Genomic DNA, 17,799 nt, shown 5'->3' on the forward strand with positions numbered 1-17,799 from the left:
GCAGTCATCCTGAAGCCTCATTTAGAGAATATGTTAATTATACAGTATCGTATTTATGGATATAAAGGCTGGATATATATATATGATCGTGCTCACTTATAGGTTTCTTCAGCCTCCCTGTTCAGTTGAGCTTGATGAGTTAAAAGATTGCTTGTGCATTTCTCCCCTTCTCCAAAAACGAAGCCTGATCATGCGCAGAAGCAAACTTTACTACATGCACAGTCTAACTGCGTCGAGCACACTAGACAGAAATCATATTCGTGGTTTCACTTAGATTTAATGCATCAGGCAACAAACAGACTGAAAGCATTTAAAGCCACAGCTTGTCTGTCTGACTGTCTCCAAGGTAACCAAATGTAAACGTACGGCAGAAGGCATGCAGGACAAAACAGAGGAAAGTGGAGGAAACACTCGAGTGGAGAGTGCGCTGAAAAGATCAAAGACTCACTGATCAAACGTCCACAGAAGGTTTGAGAAGATATACAAGTGGATTCAGACAAATGAAACAAATGTAAGTAAACAATAGTTCATTTTAGCTTTTTACTCCAATTATCATCGTCTTCCCTTAATGCTGCTCACACAGATGAGCACCACTTACAACCGTTTAATGTCAGGAAATGTGTACAAGGCACTTTTTCTATTGTACTTTTAAATTAGCCTTCTCTCAGCACTCGCTTTAGACACTTCATCCATTTTGACTGTTACTTTTGTCAAACATTAAACCAGAGGGAGTTCAGTCCTCACAGACACATTTCTACTTTACAAATATACAAACACTTATAAAATGATTTCACATTACATTAGGGGGGAGTGTTAGCGTGCGCGAACATGGTCAAATAAGGTGGTTTACTAAAATAAAAACACACTTTATGTTCATGAAGTAGTCAATCCTGAGACTTTGGGCTATTTTGTTCTTCCTGTCGTGGTGACACATAACCACACAGAAACACAGAAGTGTTTCCAGATCAACACAAGTTGAAATATTATTATTTAGCTCCACAAACTCTGCGTTTATGTAGTACCATAATGCACTAAGATGTGTATCGCTAGCAGTAATAATGAGACATAATACTTCATACTCTGCCCTGAGTCTAGTCTCTGCAGGGAGCACTAGATCACCAGAGACTTACATCACAAGGTTAATGTCACACTAATCATCGCACAGACACAGAGACTGCCAAAGACATCTAGCTGAAAGTGCTTGGTAATATCTATCAGCGGCGTGTTTACAATAATTTCTCCACCTCGTTTGTTTCTCTAAATAACGATGAAAGTAGCAGTCTGCCCTGACTCACAGCTCAGACACTGTGCTTTTCTTTGGCTCGTGTTCACACAGGTCTGACTGGGAGATGGTGAAAGGGTGTAAGAAGGGTGAGACTGATGATGGGGTGCAGAAAGGAGAGCTGAAGGAAGACAAGGAACAAGGATGCACTCCCCTTATCGCTGCCTGCCGCGGTGCCATGAGCGAGGTAACGGCGTGTGCATGTGTGCGGTAGAGAGAGTTTGGCAAGTACATGTCTATTGTAACCATGCTTCCGCTTTGGTAAGCTGGCTACTCCAGCCCTAGAAAGCACCAGATGGATATGATTGGTTGGGTAGACAAAACCAGTTTCTGTCACGTAACACGTCGTACTTTTCCTTTCAATAACAACAAAGTGCTGTGATCACATGAGATTATGCAACTTTTTTTTAACATAGCTCCTCTGCATCCTCTGGGGGAGACATTCAAAACAGGCTTGTCTGGAGGGAAACTCTCCAATTATAACTCAAACTTATGTTTTCTTAAAATACACCCAACCACAAGGTGTTTACACTAAAATGAGCAACAACATCCTTTTACTGACAGAAACGACACATCTACGCTTCACATTTTTTTGAGATGTTTCAGGTTTTTTATGTGGTGCGTTTAACAGGTGGTTCAGCAGCTCCTGAGGACTGATGCTGACCTGACCTTGTGCAACTTCAGCCAGCAGACAGCGCTCCACATAAGTCCGCCAGAGCTGCGGGAAAAAATGGTGAGGTGGATGTCAAGGCCTCATCTGCCCCCCCAGGCGCAGCTACTGCAGGCTGCCTGGCAGGGAGACTTCCACTCCTTACAGCACCTGCTGGTAAGCTCACTTCACACACACACACACACACACACACACACACACACACACACACACACACACACACACTCACACCTGAGAGTCAGAGGATTTCCCAGATGAGTAAAGACAACACAACAAGGGCAACAATCTTCTCCCATTACAAAAGCACATGCAGTTGTTGCGCACTGTGTGGCTTTGGAAAATGTAAAGGATGACATAGATTTTGGGCTTTTAACTGTATTTTAATAAGTTTATTTTATATAAGCTTTTCATACTAATAAGGCCCGCCCCATAGCCACGCACGCGACACCAAAGTAATTAAGTAACAGATAAACAATTAAATGACACAAATGTTTCAGATTTTTCATCTACTGTAGAATCTTTTTAATGAGTTCACAGTAAAAAAAAAAAAAAAATACAATAAAAATGAACAAATAAATAAATACATTTAGATTTTACATTTATCATGTCAAAAAACAGTTAAAAGTGTTTAAAAGTTAATACTGTTAAAAGTGCACTTCTTTTTCTTATGTTAAGCTATTTCAGGGATTTTAAACATGTGATGTCTACACTGGCACAAAGGGAGAGTTTCACTGGTCCAGCCCACAACTAAAATGAGTTTGCCGTCGTTGGATTAAACGGTGGTTGAACCAAAAAAAGTTTTGATTCTGAGACTGAAAATGTTGTTAAACCTATAAAATCATGAGAAAATATATATGTGATTCTGTAATGTAATAATAAGGCACATTTAATTTGGCATTTCCAAATGCATTCCTGAATCATAACCAGCTCAGAGCAGCAAAGAGGCCTGCCATTGTTAGTGTGTCCTTTGGTGACTTTGTGTATCTGGAAATGTGATACTAACGCTCAGGTGCTTTTGTAAAATGACTGGAAATAGCCCACACTGTTTGGGTATGCTGACAGCTGAGTACACAGGTTTATTTATTTATTTATTTATGAATTAAACATAAACTGAATGAACTAATAACTTACGTATATCACCTTGGTTATTTATTTATGAAGCACACAGGTGTTTGGGGTATTTCATATGCAGGATTCTTTTATATTTAAAACGTCGGTCTGTCGCTGCTTATTTAATTCATTTTTCCAAAACTCTAACTTGTTACAAACATTTCCAGCACAAAGTACAGCTCACTGAATGCAGGGTACGGTCTGAGCCTCATGGCCTCATTTCACACTGCAGCACTTTGTTACTCCGTGTGCAGTTTTAATAAAGAGATCAGTTGGAACAAAAGGCCAAAATTTGTTTTAAGAAATGTGAACATGCAAGATGAAATGTTTCTGTGGTGTTAGGGTCCACCGTGGAGCATTATCTGAGACAAATGTAGGAGATACAGAGTCTAAAAGGCTGGAGTGGAGAAAGCAGATGGTTGATGAAGATTTTGAATTAGATGCCATGGACAACCTCGATGAGGCAGAGATGGGGAGAAAGAGGATTGAACAGAGTCTGAATATGAACACGATGCATTTATAGAACAGGGACTGGGGCTGATTGGCTTTGGATGGGAAAAGTGATCAAATGTTGCATGAGGTGACTACATGAGAAAATGGAAGGAAGACGAGGAGAAAACAGATCTTCATTAGTGTTTAGTTCCCTATAAAGCATCAAATTAATTCTCCCATAGCCGTGAAGAAGTGTCTGTTGGCTGACTAGTACCATCTGACTGCTTCACAATAACTAATTTACACACATTGAGGCCAGTAACATCTAATGGTGGAAATGGATGACACTAAAGTGTGCTGCTTGTTATATCAGCAGTTTGATTTATAATTTTCCCCCCCCTGTGTTTGTGTTTGTGTGTGTTTGCACGTGTCAGCTTCAGACCGACGGGCTGGATGTGAATGTTCCAAACAGCGACGGTGTGACAGCTGTGATGCTTGCTGTCAGGGACGTCGACCTGTTTGAAGACTTAGGAGCACATCTGCCATGGGAGCACAAACCCGTGGAGGTCATCAAGGAACTGCTGGGAGTTTCTGCGTAAGAAAGCACAAATACATGCTCATATTTATACAGTAGATTTGAGTTTTAAATATGTAAAGTTCACTAGAAGTGCAAAAAAATGTACTGAGATTTGTTTCATCTGTCTTTTAACTTCATCAGTGATTTGATGGTACGAGACCATAACGGCTGCTCTGCTCTCCACTACGCTGCTAATACCAACAGCTTTCTGACAGAAGACATCATCCATGTTCTGATGGAGGCGCTAAGTCAAAAAGGTACACACACACACACACACACACACACACACATGCACACACACACACCTTAACCTAATTTGTCTCACTCTTTGCGATCAGTGTTCATTCAGCCAGCAGCTATTTCACCAACAAGTTCTCTTTAACTGGCAATAAATTGATCACCCGACCAGGTGAACTGAATGCCACTGATGATTTTGTCACAATGGCAAGTCCTGCTGGAAATCATTGGGCCTTGGCATTCACCTCCCACCTACCTACATTGTGCAGTCCTCACATACAATCTCCATAGCTACAGCATCCCCGATGGCAGCGGTCTCCTCCATACCACACAAACTGCTCAGGAACAGCTTTAGAGATATGAAAAACTGACCAATCTTCCAAACTCCATCAGTAACATACACAGGATTTCCCTTAACCCGTGGAGGCCCCATCCCACAGCTCACAGGATTCACAGGATCAGAACATCAGCAGTTCCTAAAGAGACAGATGTTCCTCCCAAAGTCAATGGAGACCAAAAAAGGAGGTAAAGGGACAATAAAAAGGTTCAAAGGAAATAAACGTCCCTGCTCAGTTGTGCGAAAATCATGAAATTCCTTATTTCAACAGTGTTTTTAATCTTCTTTGGAAAAGTAAGGATTATCATTTCATGCTCTTTCAGAACGATCACAAATCGGATCATGTCATGCAGTTTGTAAAGGTTTCTGTAAAATGTAAATGATCCTGTCTACAAGTACTTTAACACTGTTGTCCAGCACTACGGCGCTCTGGGGTGTGAGTGTAACATCACAATGCATGACTTCGATCTGCAGATTATAAACCAAATCAGCTGATATCCCTGTTTCTTATTCTGTGACACTGCCTGTAGATTATATTAGAGTACTCTTATTGTCGAGTGAGTTATTTGCTCTTTACTCTGGTTAGTGTTTAATTGATCAGCTACTTATTAAACTTATTAAAATGAATCTAAAGTAAGCATGTGCTAATGTACGAAGTATAAAGCCTCAAATTCTCCGTTCTTGATCTTCCTGGCTTTCTTATACAGATACAAATTACCGGCATACCAGATTCATTCATAATCCTGTTTATCACAGTAAAACGTCTGCACTCATGTGGGTATAAGAAAGACTTGTTTGTTAATGTGTGAGGGAGCACTTTACTAAGAGCCTTTACATGTGACGGAGTCTGCGTCAACAAACTGAAACCATGTGACAGAGAGAGCATGGATCAATATGGATGACAAAAAAAACCATTGTTTAAGCCAAAAATAAAAATAGCTTTTTTTCCTTTTTCTTTTACTGTTTCTAACCTATCAGATCCCTGCACCCCAACCCCAGCAGTGTGGCCCCAAACAGGGATTTGCACGATTTCTGCAGGAAGAAAAAAACACTTTACTACTTCTTTCTTTTCCTGGTTTTGTGTAGATGCCGTTCCTATTTCACAAACACGGGATTTGGTCTCAGAGATTGGAGAGTCAGACGGAGAGTTGGACATTGAGAGCTTTTATCCTAACCAGTCGATAGCAGCCTCGCCCACAATGACAGCAACCCGTCAAGATCACTTTCTTCAGTACAGCCACACCAGGGTGAGTTTTACATCTGCAGTGTGACCAGCAAGCTGTGTTTTTCAGTGCAGTCAGTTCAGTTAACAAACACACAGAGAGACGGCAGTGTGGTCACCCAGAAGACAAATATATGGACCAGTAATTGGCTCTCTGTTTGAGTGTACGTGTGTGTGTGTGTGTGTGTGTGTGTACACGTGCTCTGTGTAGCTGACACCGTACTGCCATACTGCTGTATTGTGGGTGTTCTTATAGGAAAAGTAGATGAGCAGACAGCTGGTTAGCTGGAGGAGACCAGCAGGTGGTTTACAGGGAAGATCTGTAGTGTATGTATGTATTCTACAGCCACACATATTACACACAGGTATAATGTCTGTGTGCACAACACATTTAGAGTAATACATATATAGAATACAGGGCGAGTCCATAGCATATTAGACTCAGTGTAGAATGAAGAAATTCAGCTTACAGGAAAGTTCAGAGTCACATATTTTAATTATAGCGTTATAAAGTTTTACGTTTTTGTGTCAAAGTCGCTTGTGGACATTGATGCTACAAGTACATTTAATCTAATTGAAATTTATATATTTGTTTTAAATTATTTTAAGCATTATAAACATAAATTCCATCTGGAAGATCTTTTATGAGCCTCATTTTTAAGACTGGAGCATGTATTGACGACCTCACCTTTGTTCTTGGTTCCAGGAAGTTCCAGAGTCTCCAGGGAGCCCCCCTCTATCTGACCATCATAAAGACCTGAGCCAAGGTAAGGGAGCTTTCAGAGGTTTTAGCCATGTTTACTTGAAGTGTTTGGTGAAAATGAAGCGGCATTCCTTTTGTGGACTTATTAGATTAGACTAAAATTGTGCCCTAGTTAACCTAACCTTTTAACCTAAGAGGTCAAAAGGGTTAAAGACAAAGTTAACATTAACTTGCAATAAAAATGCCTCTCAGTTCACGGGTCCTGGATGGCAGCTAACGCTTCAGATTTTGAAAAAGGAACATAATCAGCATCCCAAATAGGCCATGAGATCAAATCACCTTCTAAAAGGAGGGGGTTGGGGGGGGGGGGGGTGACTAGATAGGAGTGGTCTCGTACTCAACCCCAGGCGGCATGGTTTGGACACCACAGAGGGAAAGCGAGGGTGTTAGACAGGACACCAAAAGCATTTCGACTACAGTGAGAGAAAGAAACTACTGACCAAGAAAACGGGATAGAGGAGTGATAGTTTAAAAAAAGAGTTCTTTAAAGTGGCCTCATCATGGGATCAGAGACCAGCAGGCTCAGAAACAGGTAAAACCTATTATTTCCTCTGTGATGAGCATTAGTGCGGTAAATATGAACGCTGTGCTGCTGTACGTTTAATGTAGAAAATAGTAAGTGTGAACTTAAGTTGAACTTGTTTGTTTGTATGGTTACAAACGGCTCTTTGTGGAGTTAGAAAACTCTTTTCCTGCTGACTGTTACAGGAGGTACAACGTGGCTTTTCTGTTTTTGTACCACTGACAGACTGTTTGGATGGTACGTGGATGAGTTTCGGCTCAGCATTTTACTACGAAGACTGAAAGAATAAAAATGACATTTGATGAACGGGTGTCACGCTGTGTGTTTGTGTGTGTCCGGAGCAGATAAGGGGATCCCCCCCTGTTCCCAAGAATCCATGGAAACACTGATAGACATGAGGGAAGCCTATCAGGAGGCAGGCAGGGGAGGCAGGTGGGCATGCTAAAATCTCTCTCTCTCAAGCACACACATTATCATGTGCGGTCTTTTTAAGTGTGCATTCACTGTATCAGGATAAGAATATAATTTACAAGCTGGTGATCCTGCGCTGACTCCTGTGAACGCATCAGCATCTGTTTATAGGTAACCACAGACTGTTGTGTACAGACAAACATCTTTGATGTGTACAGGTAACAGCCTGCAGCTGTAACACACAGTCCTGTATATACAGCATACACTCTCAATGGGCTGGTCAACAAATCCCCCGTCCTTTAACACCAACAGCAGAAAAGTGTCTGGTTACACCCACAGATCTGCGCACGGGCACCTGTCACCGTGTCCAGAGGACAACCTGTTCTAGCCAAACAGGTTAGGAACAGGGGGAGAGGGGGCTTTGGTGAATCAGCCCATTGTCTGTTATGAGCAGCTCTCACCACTGAATCAAGTCCAAGCTCTCCAAGGAGAACAAAGGTCTTTAAGCCGGTCTCTCCTTTCATAGCGTCAGCTTCCAGAAATGTGAGCAAAGTGAGGCTTTACATGCAGTTTGAAACAAAACAAACTTCAAATGCATCTGTACATTTCTTTCATTAATGTTCTTCTTTATAATTTCTCAGTTCAGACATTATAGTGTGTCCACAAATAATAATGACAGTTTCTCCATGACAACCATAAAGGGTTTTCCACTCTTTTCCTCAGTCAAGATGTGTCTCTGCCCAGTTTGCACAAGAGCAACAACAGCAGACACCGGGGCCATGCAGACCATCCTCTGGTGTCTGGCTTGCTGAGTGTGAGAAGCCCCTGCCAGCCAGTACCCCCACCACACAGGTATACATAAACGTGAACTATCAAGCAGCAGATAGCTAACTCGTTACGCTACTTGTTACCATCACAGATGAAGAGAAGCAGGTGCAGCAGTGCTGACAAGAAAAAGTTTAACAAATCACTGGCACTCACAAAAACTAAATATTGCTTCTTCTTTTTTCAGGAGACGAAGAACAAGAAGTGTGGTTGCTGCATCGCCACCCTCCCACTTGTTGTCTGTGCCAGAGCCCAGTCAGCTCAGCCAATCGGCTCCCAGCATCATGGAACCTCTGCTGTGTCCAAACACTATGATGCAGGCCAGAGCACACATCCAGACCCGTATGTACTCTGCATTACACGTTATATTTCAATGACGTTTGATGGTTACATCTCTTTCTATCTGCAGGGTTGGGTTCTCATCATACTATAAATGAACAAAAGGTATGTTTTAACTGCAATCCTTCCATTTTCCCCAATACTTTCATTTCTTTTTCATCCACATAATGTTTTTATAATGAATAATTCCTGTATTATTAATTTGCCACGGGTTTCTACAGGGTCTCTTGCCCCGAACACCAAAACTCTTGGCACCCCTGGACAAACGCTTCAGAGACGGCACCGCTCTGCCTGTACTAAAGCAACATGTTCCCCTGAAGCCCATCAGTCAGAGCCCTATTTCTACAAGGACCAGGTTGAAAAGAGAGAGACTGTCCTGGGGCAGCTCATGCATTGACCCTTCAACGACGAAGGATGGCAGTGTGGAGAGCGGGTCCAGCAGCAGCCACAGCTCAGTCGATTTAGAGGATGAGGACGCTGACAGGGATCAAGATGCATATCTGACTGTCAGTCATGACGGGATGTTGGAGCTTCCGAAGGATGCGAGCACCGCTGAGGCTGATAGGACTGGGAAGACAGCGCTGCATTTTAAAGTTCAGTCAAAGATTAGTCATGTTCCACTGATCCGCAGATCAGGACATAGCCTGAAGGAAGACCTTATCAATCATACAAATGATCTTCACAACAGTGAAATAGCTTTGAACTCTCAGAATGAAGGCAAAGTGAGCCGTATGAATATTACAAAAGAGTGTGCTGACAGCGAGTCATCAAAAGCATATGACTCTGCAAAAAATGGAGACACTCTGACTCAGGATGAAGGCATTTTGAATAATGTAATAGTTTTCACATCAGAGTCAAAGGACGAGAAGAACAACGTGGGGAACACTTCTGAACCCGGGACTGAGATTATCCACAGAGTTGTATTTAATGTGAATAATGATCTAAATGAATTGAGGAATGTGAAACAGACAGAAAAAACAATAATGAAGTATTCCTGTGATGAAGAACACCAGGTAGACAAAACATTAGTTTGCAGTCCAGTAGATGAAACGTTAAATCCCGGTGCTGCTGTGGGGAATATTCAAATTTGTACTTCACCTGAAAACATTCATCAGAACGATGGAGATCACAAGAAAGATGAGAAGCTTACACCGGATAAGGAGAAAAGAACCAATGTGAACTTTGAACTGAGAACAAGCAATCACACTAAGCAGCCTTTCAACATACGAGCACATAAAGACAGAAGCATTTTAAATCGGAATAAGTCCAAAAGCAACTTTAAGTACTCCTTGCTGAATACTCAGGTCAAAGATAAAACCAGGAAAAGTCCTGAGCAAACTGGTAGCAGAGAGGGTACTGTAACTAAAGCCAAGTCAAAGATGAAATCAAAATGTGCTCACTCTAATTCTGGCACTCAATCGCAAAGGAAGAAGGTTATTGATTATGCACAGAGCAAAATAATACATCCTGTCACTACTCAGCAGCACGCACAAGGGAGGGAGCTGAGAAGTGCCCAGCAGCTGAGAAAACCCTGTGTAGAGGAAACACCAAGGTCTAAATCTGCCGTTGACCTCATCACCTACAAGGATATGTTTCAGCAGATACAGAGTCAGAGTCAAGAAGGGCCAGCCATCTATGAGATGTTTGCCGGTCCTGTCTATGAAAACCTCAGAGTTCCCTACACCTGTGAGAAACTAAACGAGAGAAGCCCACCCCAGTGTGCTCCACCTAAGAAGACACAACAGGGCCACAAAGCAAAACACAGGCAACTGAAATCAGCACACAGTAAGCCGAAGAGAAGCCCAGCTGAGACAACAGTGGTTTCAGCTAAAAGCAAAGCAAAGCCTGCGCCGTCCAGGATAAAAACTCCAGTCACACCTGTCAGGAAGGGCATCCACAAAGGGCGAAATAATCCTCAACTAGACACTGAGGTAGTTCTTAACAAAGGTGTCAACATTTGTCAAGACAAGGGTGAAAGTCACCTGTCTACAATAGAAGAGACCTTTCCTACACATGACTCTGAAACGATCAAATGTGATGATGACAGCACTCTCACTACACCAACATCTGCCTCTCATGGTGCAGATTTCAGTCACACACACAAAAATATTCAAGACACAACAGTAAGTTCATTAACAGGAAATCAAAACAGACCACTTCCAGAGCCCGTGTTATCAAAACGTCCTCATCGGCCAAAGATGGACACATGGACATCTTCAAGTAGCAACAGCTACACAATTACGTCCCCTGTTTACCAGAAGTTTCTGGATGAAGCAGGTGACGGGCCACTTACAGACGATCTGCTGCAGTGTCTGGCAGAGGAACTGATCTCTTTGGATGAGAGGGATGCATCAATAGGCCCGCTTAATCCAAATAAGGAAAAGAGCAACCAGGAATCCAGCAGAGAAGACGATCGTGTCATGGGACTAAATATGTTTTCCGAGGTAACCGTTTCGGAAGTCAAACTGTCAAATCTTTATCTACCGATAAATACTGCTGGTTGAGGAGGAAACAATAAGGTTTTCAATTCTGGTTAGAGAATCAGGGTCTGGAGAAGAGATGCTGTTAGATTGTTTATTCTTCAAAGAAGTGGAGCAGCGGAGAATACATGCAGAACTGGACACGGGCTATACGTGCCATGTGTTAATTAAGCACCGTGATTCTCCCAGGACTCTTGAAGTAGGAATGTATGTGTAATTTGCACAATATGTATTAGAGAATAAACAATGCAAACAGAACTGGTAAATGTGAAACAAACAATAACACATTCAAGCAGATGCTGTTTGTGACGGCAGGAGAGGGATTACTTTCAGTTCGGTGTTATGTCTGCTGTTAGATTTCACTGGGCAAGCACTGCTTTCCTTGCTTGTCCTGACAGAATAACATTGCATTCATTAGCTATTTCTGTGCTATGGTGAACTCTAAATCTTGACTGAAACTATTCTAATAATCATCCTTTTGCAGACGATAACCCAGCTGTTTTACAACTACTCCTTCAAGAATCTTTTTAATTAAATGAAGGTTAAACATTGGCCTGCACTAAGACAGGGGGATCAAGTAAAGGTTTAAGTAATGGTTTAATTAACGTTGCCTTTAAAGCCCATTTAATAAAGATAAACTGATCATATTTAAAACTGAAGCATTACTAATGCATAACAAAATGTTGAATGAGCTGTGATAACGCTTTCTTGTAGTGTAATTATCATTATGTGCCTTTTATTGAAGATTGCTTCAAGAGGCAGTGGCACTGTGCTTGGCTCTGGGTTGGTCTTGGATGACACCGTCACATGGAGAAAGGGTGAAGTACTCGGCAGGGGCGCCTATGGCACAGTATGTATTCTACCTTTTGATAGCACATAGCAAAAAAACTGAACAAGAACTGAGCCAAAAATTGTTAAATTACTCAGAATGACCTACTTTAGCCACTGTGTGTTCTAAATGTGTCACTAAATGAACTACTAGAATTGACCTTCTTTGACATTTTCTCTGACATGAAAATTTGCTTTTCATTTACTAAAACATGCGCTCCAGAATATTCCAGAAAAAACAAAATCATTTACAACAGCAGGTCTTATTGCCTTACATTACCAGGTGTACTGTGGCCTGACCAGTCAGGGTCAGCTAATAGCTGTGAAGCAGGTGATCCTCGATTCCTTGGACGCTGATGCTGCAAATAAAGAATACAGTCGTCTGCAGGGGGAGGTGGAGTTGCTTAAAACCCTCAGACACATCAACATTGTTGGCTTCCTGGGTACCTCGCTTCAGCAGCATGTGGTTTCCATCTTCATGGAGTATATCCCAGGAGGCTCCATTGCAAGCATCATTCACAGGTTAGTCTGAAATATTTTGTCTGAAGCTATCACTTCTGGCAAAATAACTGTTCTTCACAAGAGCCCCGAGTACAAGTTATTATCCGATGCCCTCAGATTTGGTCCACTGCCAGAGCGAGTCCTGGCTCTGTACACTCAACAGATTTTGGAAGGGGTGGCTTACCTTCACGTGAACAGGGTGATTCACCGAGACTTGAAGGGAAACAATGTCATGCTAATGCCAACTGGTGTCATCAAACTCATAGACTTTGGATGCGCACGTCGACTAAGTTGTATGCATCACACAACTTGCAACAGTGTCGACCTGCTCAAGTCTGTCCATGGCACGCCTTACTGGATGGCACCAGAGGTACACTGGAGTTCAGTCATTAAAAAAACATTAAATCAATACTCTGCAAACATTTACGCTGCCATGAGACCTCAACTTTACTTTTTAGACATTTGTCTTCTCACTTCAGATTATCAATGAAACAGGATATGGGAGAAAGTCAGACATATGGAGCGTGGGGTGCACGGTGTTTGAAATGGCCACAGGGAAACCACCGCTGGCACACATGGACAAGATGGCTGCCTTGTTCTACATTGGGGCTCAGAGAGGGTTGATGCCTTCCTTACCAGACAGTTTCTCAGAAAATGCAAAGGAATTTGTAAAAATCTGCTTGACAAGGTGAGATGTAGTGCAAAGATTTGTTTTAAAAATGTATTAATTTATTTCACAAGCTCAGTTGCATGCCAAAACAATTTCAGATTTACATCATCAAGCAGGTATGAGACCTGGTGATACTGTGTAGGTCTAACACAGAAGCAGAAATCCACTGTGTAAGTCTATATACTTGACTGTTTTTATTTTTTAACTATTTCAGTGTAAGGTGACATTAACGGTTTGAAACGTGTCTAAAATGTAAGGTATCCTGTGCAGAGGTTTCAACATGGTGGGCATGTTGTCCATTTTGTTATGTGCAGTCTGTGGTTACATGCAGAAGGCGTTGCATCTTTTATTTCGTTTACTTTGATCTAATTTCATTGTCTCTCTAGTGACCAGAAGCTACGTCCATCAGCTGACCAGCTGCTGAAGCATTCATTCATCCCCACAAATGTGACGTGAAAGAGGAAATATGCACCGCGATCAGACAGGACGGTTTTCAAATTACAAGATTTCACTGAGTTTGATTTATACAACTCAAAACATCAAATGGTCTTTTGTGACCCTGTGAGAGCTTACTATCTATTCAGCACTATAGTAGTAGTGCCAATGATGGGCAGGATGAAAAAGAAAAACCATAGTTATGAGAAGCACTTTTGTATACAGTGATATGATCTATAAAATGGGAATTACATGTAGGATTTTTCCTTCCTCATACATGTGCCATTTAGTTTTTATGGTATTTTCAGTTCTAATAAAAAGAAAATGCATCATCTATACTTCAGTCCAACCATCATTTTTCAGTGACCCCCCATACCTTTATATTGGATCACAAAGAATTCAGCATTTATCTGTGTTTAAATATCATGCCATGTCTCCTCAAATGTAACTACAAATCAGTACAGTACAACGTTTTTATTTTGCATGAAATGACAAAGACCACCAGGACTTATTCTGTGTCAGGGTAGTGGCAACATTAAAGTTTATTTGGAATTTTGAAATGAAAAATGGAGAAAAAGGATGTGAAGAGTAGCTTATGTTCTACAACTGCAGTAATCCTGTGTGCCCGAATGCAAATCCCCAATCTGAGTACAATATAGCCTCAGCCTAATTTGTATTTTGCACACGCTTAACATAAAACAAGTAACCCAGTCAGAAACAGAGAAGATTGGGTCATATCAAGAATCTACAACGGAAGAGTGTTTAATGTATGAAAGTGATAATAAAGCCGTGTCCAGACACGGACAGGGCTGCAAACATAATAAAACCAACTGAATAAAAGAAAGTCAGTGATACACAAACTATGAAGCACGTCTACATTGCAGATATTTGAGGTCACCTACATATCAGGCAGGTCAATCTGCCTGTGGCCAATTATTCACAGCTAAATGAAAGCGAGCCAACAAGTGTTTCATCCTGAACAGTACCCTGTGAATCAGTGACTGAACAATGGGCATCTCCCTTTTTATCTAAAGGGCTACAACTTTATGAAATGTCTGATGCAGTTAAAATAAAAAGGGTTATGTAAACTTTAATAGCACAACTACTGTCCTTGCCAGCTTTATTTTTTTTCCTTGTTGAGGCACAACCTTTGGCATCCAGCTTCAAGTCTACTTAAGAGGTCCAAAAAAATAATTTTTTGGTACAAATTGCATCGCTCTTATGTGATAAGTAGGTGTCGGATGTGCCAGTTGCTGAGGGAATCAAGTAATATTCTCTGATGGAAACCTACAGTACATCACTGTCTTATAGCAAGGCTGTAAGAAGCACTGGAATGCTTCGATCATTTACCCGATGATACCCACTCCACTGATCAACAAAATAAAACTCTTTTATAGGTATTACAATAATCTTGTTATACTTACAAGCAGCTCCTAACCTGAGTAGTCATGGTATAGCTTTTTTTCTTTAAACATACAAAAACGTATGTACATTTATCTCCATTTTTGTAAACAGCAAGTTAGCGCTCTCCTTCCAAATCCCTTTGATTGAAACATGCAAATCATACGCACAGTACTTAAGTATAAAAAGAAACCAAGACAAGAAAGTAATTTAGGAGATGAATTTTAAACACCTAAAAAATTGCATCCATCAACAGTACTAAATGGAATATCAGCAAACTGAAGGCATCTCCACCTGGCCACCATCTTCCTCCATAAAAACCACAGAAATGTGATTCAATGAAAATAATAAAAAAAAAAAAAAAAAAAAAAAAAAAAAGGAAGAAAGCAAGGAAAGTGCACCTTCCTTGCTTTTTATAGAACTTGTAATACTTGTGTTTTCTCATATGGAGATCTGACATGTAGGGAAAGAACTTCTCCCCCTGACGGAAACAAGCTTTCCCAAACACACAACCACCTTTTACACGTTCCTAGACCCATTTGAGGAGGAAGAATAACAAAGCAACAATTCAACACAATAACAGAAAGAGGACTGAGCACCAAAGCCCAGAGATGTGACAGTCAGGAAGCATAATTTTTCATCTTTCACATCTCAGAAGCTGAGAAGTCCAACAATACTCTTTTTTTTTTTTTTTGCAGATAACTTTCTGCCTTTCAATAAAGGGTTTATCATCACATAGAGGTTTTTTTTCTAGGGCACTTAACAAAGAGGTGAGCATAGTCTTTAAAGTTTGAACTGTGTGTAGTTTGTTGCCATTTTCATGTGCTGGCCATGGCTGCAGAGGGGTGGACTCAGTGTCTCTGCTCTCCCACTTCATGTGGCGATTCACTAGGAGGAGGGTACTGCTGAGAGGTCCGCAGCCCACCTGGGTGTGACAGGAAGGGAGGAGGAGAAACGAGAATAAGGAGAAGGAGGAGGAGAAGGGTGGGGTGGAGGTAGGGAGGGAAGGAGGTTAGCCATAGAGCTGCAAGCCAGATGAGACACACTGCAGTACAGGAGAGGAGCAAGGAGGGAAAGAGGGGGAAGAAAAAGATGAAGTACCTGCAGCACTAGAGCCACCCTTGGAGATTTTGCTCACTTTGGAGCTAGCAGTGAAGGATGAGGCCGAAGGGTGGTGGTTGTGGCTGGGCTCTGGATATGCCCTCTTGCGTGATGAAGAGGTGGGCCCAGGAGGCCCATGTGTTGTTCCTTCCATGCTGATGAGTCCAGGAGGACCTCGCAGCAGGCCTATCCCAACGCCTGAGCCCTCTGTAGCTCCGCGGCCATTGCCACTGTGTGTGGGGGCGTGACTGTGTTTATGGTGGCGATGGGGGTTGTGCTCTGCCCCACGATGTTTCTCTTTGCTCACCATCGGGCTGGAATGTTTACTTTTGTTGTTGTTGGTGCCCATGCTTTCATCTGATGAGCTGTGACGCTCAGAGGACGACACTTTAATCTTCATTTTAAGCTCATCTTTGCTCATCTGTTGACTGCTTTTATCCAGCTGGGAACCACTGCTGGCCCCCGGCACAGCTAAGCGAACTTTAAGCGAGCTTTTGTCCCGTTTGTCACTGTGATGGCGTCTATCTTGGCCCGAAGATGAGGAGGGCACTTTCATTTTCATTGGGGAAGCTGTGGCGCTGCCACCACTGCCATGGATTGTTTGTTTTCTGTTGTCTCCTTGGCTCATCATGGATGGTGCATAGCTAGAAGAGGAGGACAACAAATTCCCCCTTACATCACAGTCCATTACTCCACCATGCTGTTCCTGCCTACGTTTCTGCCCGGAGGCAGCCAGCTCTGCAGCATGTTTCTCTCTGTATTTATCCAGTGACAGCTTCTGAGCCGGAGACGGCTGAGCTGGTGGAGGGTAAGCAGACTGAGGTGCTAGTTGATGCTTAGCAGCTCCACTCGCACCAGCTCCCTTTTGTTCTTGTTTGACTGGGTTGAAATCTATTTTTTCAGTCTTGTATACCATTGGATGCTGAAGCAAAGAGGAAGTAGAAGTTTGCAAAGATTCTGGGATAGGGATGCTGAGCGATTCCTGTTTTATACAGGTGGTAGAGTATCCTTGCTGGCTCTGGTTGCCCTGGGGCCATTCACTGTGGCTACCTGGATTGTATGCGGTGGCTATGGAGTCTAGAGCCAGAGCTGCTCCACCGGACTGGCTGAGCATGGGCATAGGAAAGGTAGTGCCTGCTTTGGAAAACCCTGGGTTGGAAGAAGGAACGCCAGGAAATGAGGCATCAGCTTGGTCCTGGGCCAGTGAAGGTCCAGGAAATGAGTTGTCAGTCATCTGGGCGTTTTCAGTCTTAGGCTTTTTGGCAGCTTGCGTTGCCTGCAGGACAGAAAATAAGGCTGGTATGACTTTGGTTTTTGTAGCTGCAAGATGATGGCAAATGTAACCCACGTCAACTACGCACTGCCACATGACCTACGTCAGCTGATATGAGGTCCCTCTCCTGATTTGCTGCATAAGATAAGACCTGGGTGTGGAGGAAAACTTTTCGGCTTCTGCTGTGGCTATAAGCATGAACGGCGTCGAAAATGGCGTGGGAAACACTGCTCTTTCCTTCTCTCAAATGAACCATAAAAATTGTAGTAATCCCAGCGGTCTCCAACCTTTTTTGCGCCACGGACCGGTTTATGGCCGACAATATTTTCATGGACCGGCCTTTAAGGTGTCGCGGATAAATACAACAAAATAAAACTAGTAC

General features: G+C 42.3%; 3 protein-coding genes across 8 annotated transcripts in view; 2 read left to right on the forward strand and 1 right to left on the reverse strand.

The window, feature by feature from the left end:
• The first annotated feature begins 244 nt into the window (after positions 1-244).
• Positions 245-3,428, forward strand: LOC120731371. Its single transcript, XM_040028382.1, has 4 exons — positions 245-511; positions 1,337-1,469; positions 1,914-2,108; positions 3,405-3,428. The coding sequence occupies exons 1-4, from the start codon at positions 501-503 to the stop codon at positions 3,426-3,428; spliced, it is 363 nt and encodes a 120-aa protein (XP_039884316.1). The 5' UTR covers positions 245-500.
• Positions 3,429-3,961: 533 nt separating this feature from the next.
• On the forward strand, positions 3,962-14,738 carry map3k19 (mitogen-activated protein kinase kinase kinase 19). Of its 2 annotated transcripts, XM_040027727.1 has the most exons (13): positions 3,962-4,089; positions 4,213-4,328; positions 5,732-5,892; positions 6,574-6,634; positions 7,498-7,585; positions 8,288-8,416; positions 8,577-8,731; positions 8,799-8,833; positions 8,950-11,172; positions 11,954-12,058; positions 12,320-12,558; positions 12,655-12,907; positions 13,017-14,738. In XM_040027727.1, the coding sequence occupies exons 1-13, from the start codon at positions 3,986-3,988 to the stop codon at positions 13,227-13,229; spliced, it is 3,882 nt and encodes a 1,293-aa protein (XP_039883661.1). In that variant the 5' UTR covers positions 3,962-3,985; the 3' UTR covers positions 13,230-14,738. The 2 variants fall into 2 exon arrangements, with proteins under 2 accessions (XP_039883661.1, XP_039883662.1); XM_040027728.1 differs by lacking the exons at positions 3,962-4,089; positions 4,213-4,328; positions 5,732-5,892; positions 6,574-6,634 and adding an exon at positions 7,181-7,390 and having other exon boundaries at positions 13,017-13,225; positions 13,594-14,738.
• Positions 3,980-17,799, reverse strand: part of ccnt2a (cyclin T2a) — a 28,520-nt gene continuing 14,700 nt past the window's right edge. For 3 of the 5 annotated variants that reach the window (XM_040027731.1, XM_040027729.1, XM_040027732.1), the window contains one exon: positions 14,766-17,420. In XM_040027731.1, the coding sequence (XP_039883665.1) occupies positions 16,056-17,420 (1,365 nt within the window). In that variant the 3' untranslated portion in view covers positions 14,766-16,055. Of the gene's footprint in view, positions 4,086-14,765; positions 17,421-17,799 lie in introns of those variants that run through there. The other 2 variants (XM_040027730.1, XM_040027733.1) reach the window with 2 other exon arrangements.

This window comes from Simochromis diagramma, unplaced genomic scaffold, assembly GCF_900408965.1.
Source record: "Simochromis diagramma unplaced genomic scaffold, fSimDia1.1 OVJJ01000343.1, whole genome shotgun sequence".
Lineage (NCBI taxonomy): Eukaryota > Metazoa > Chordata > Actinopteri > Cichliformes > Cichlidae > Simochromis > Simochromis diagramma.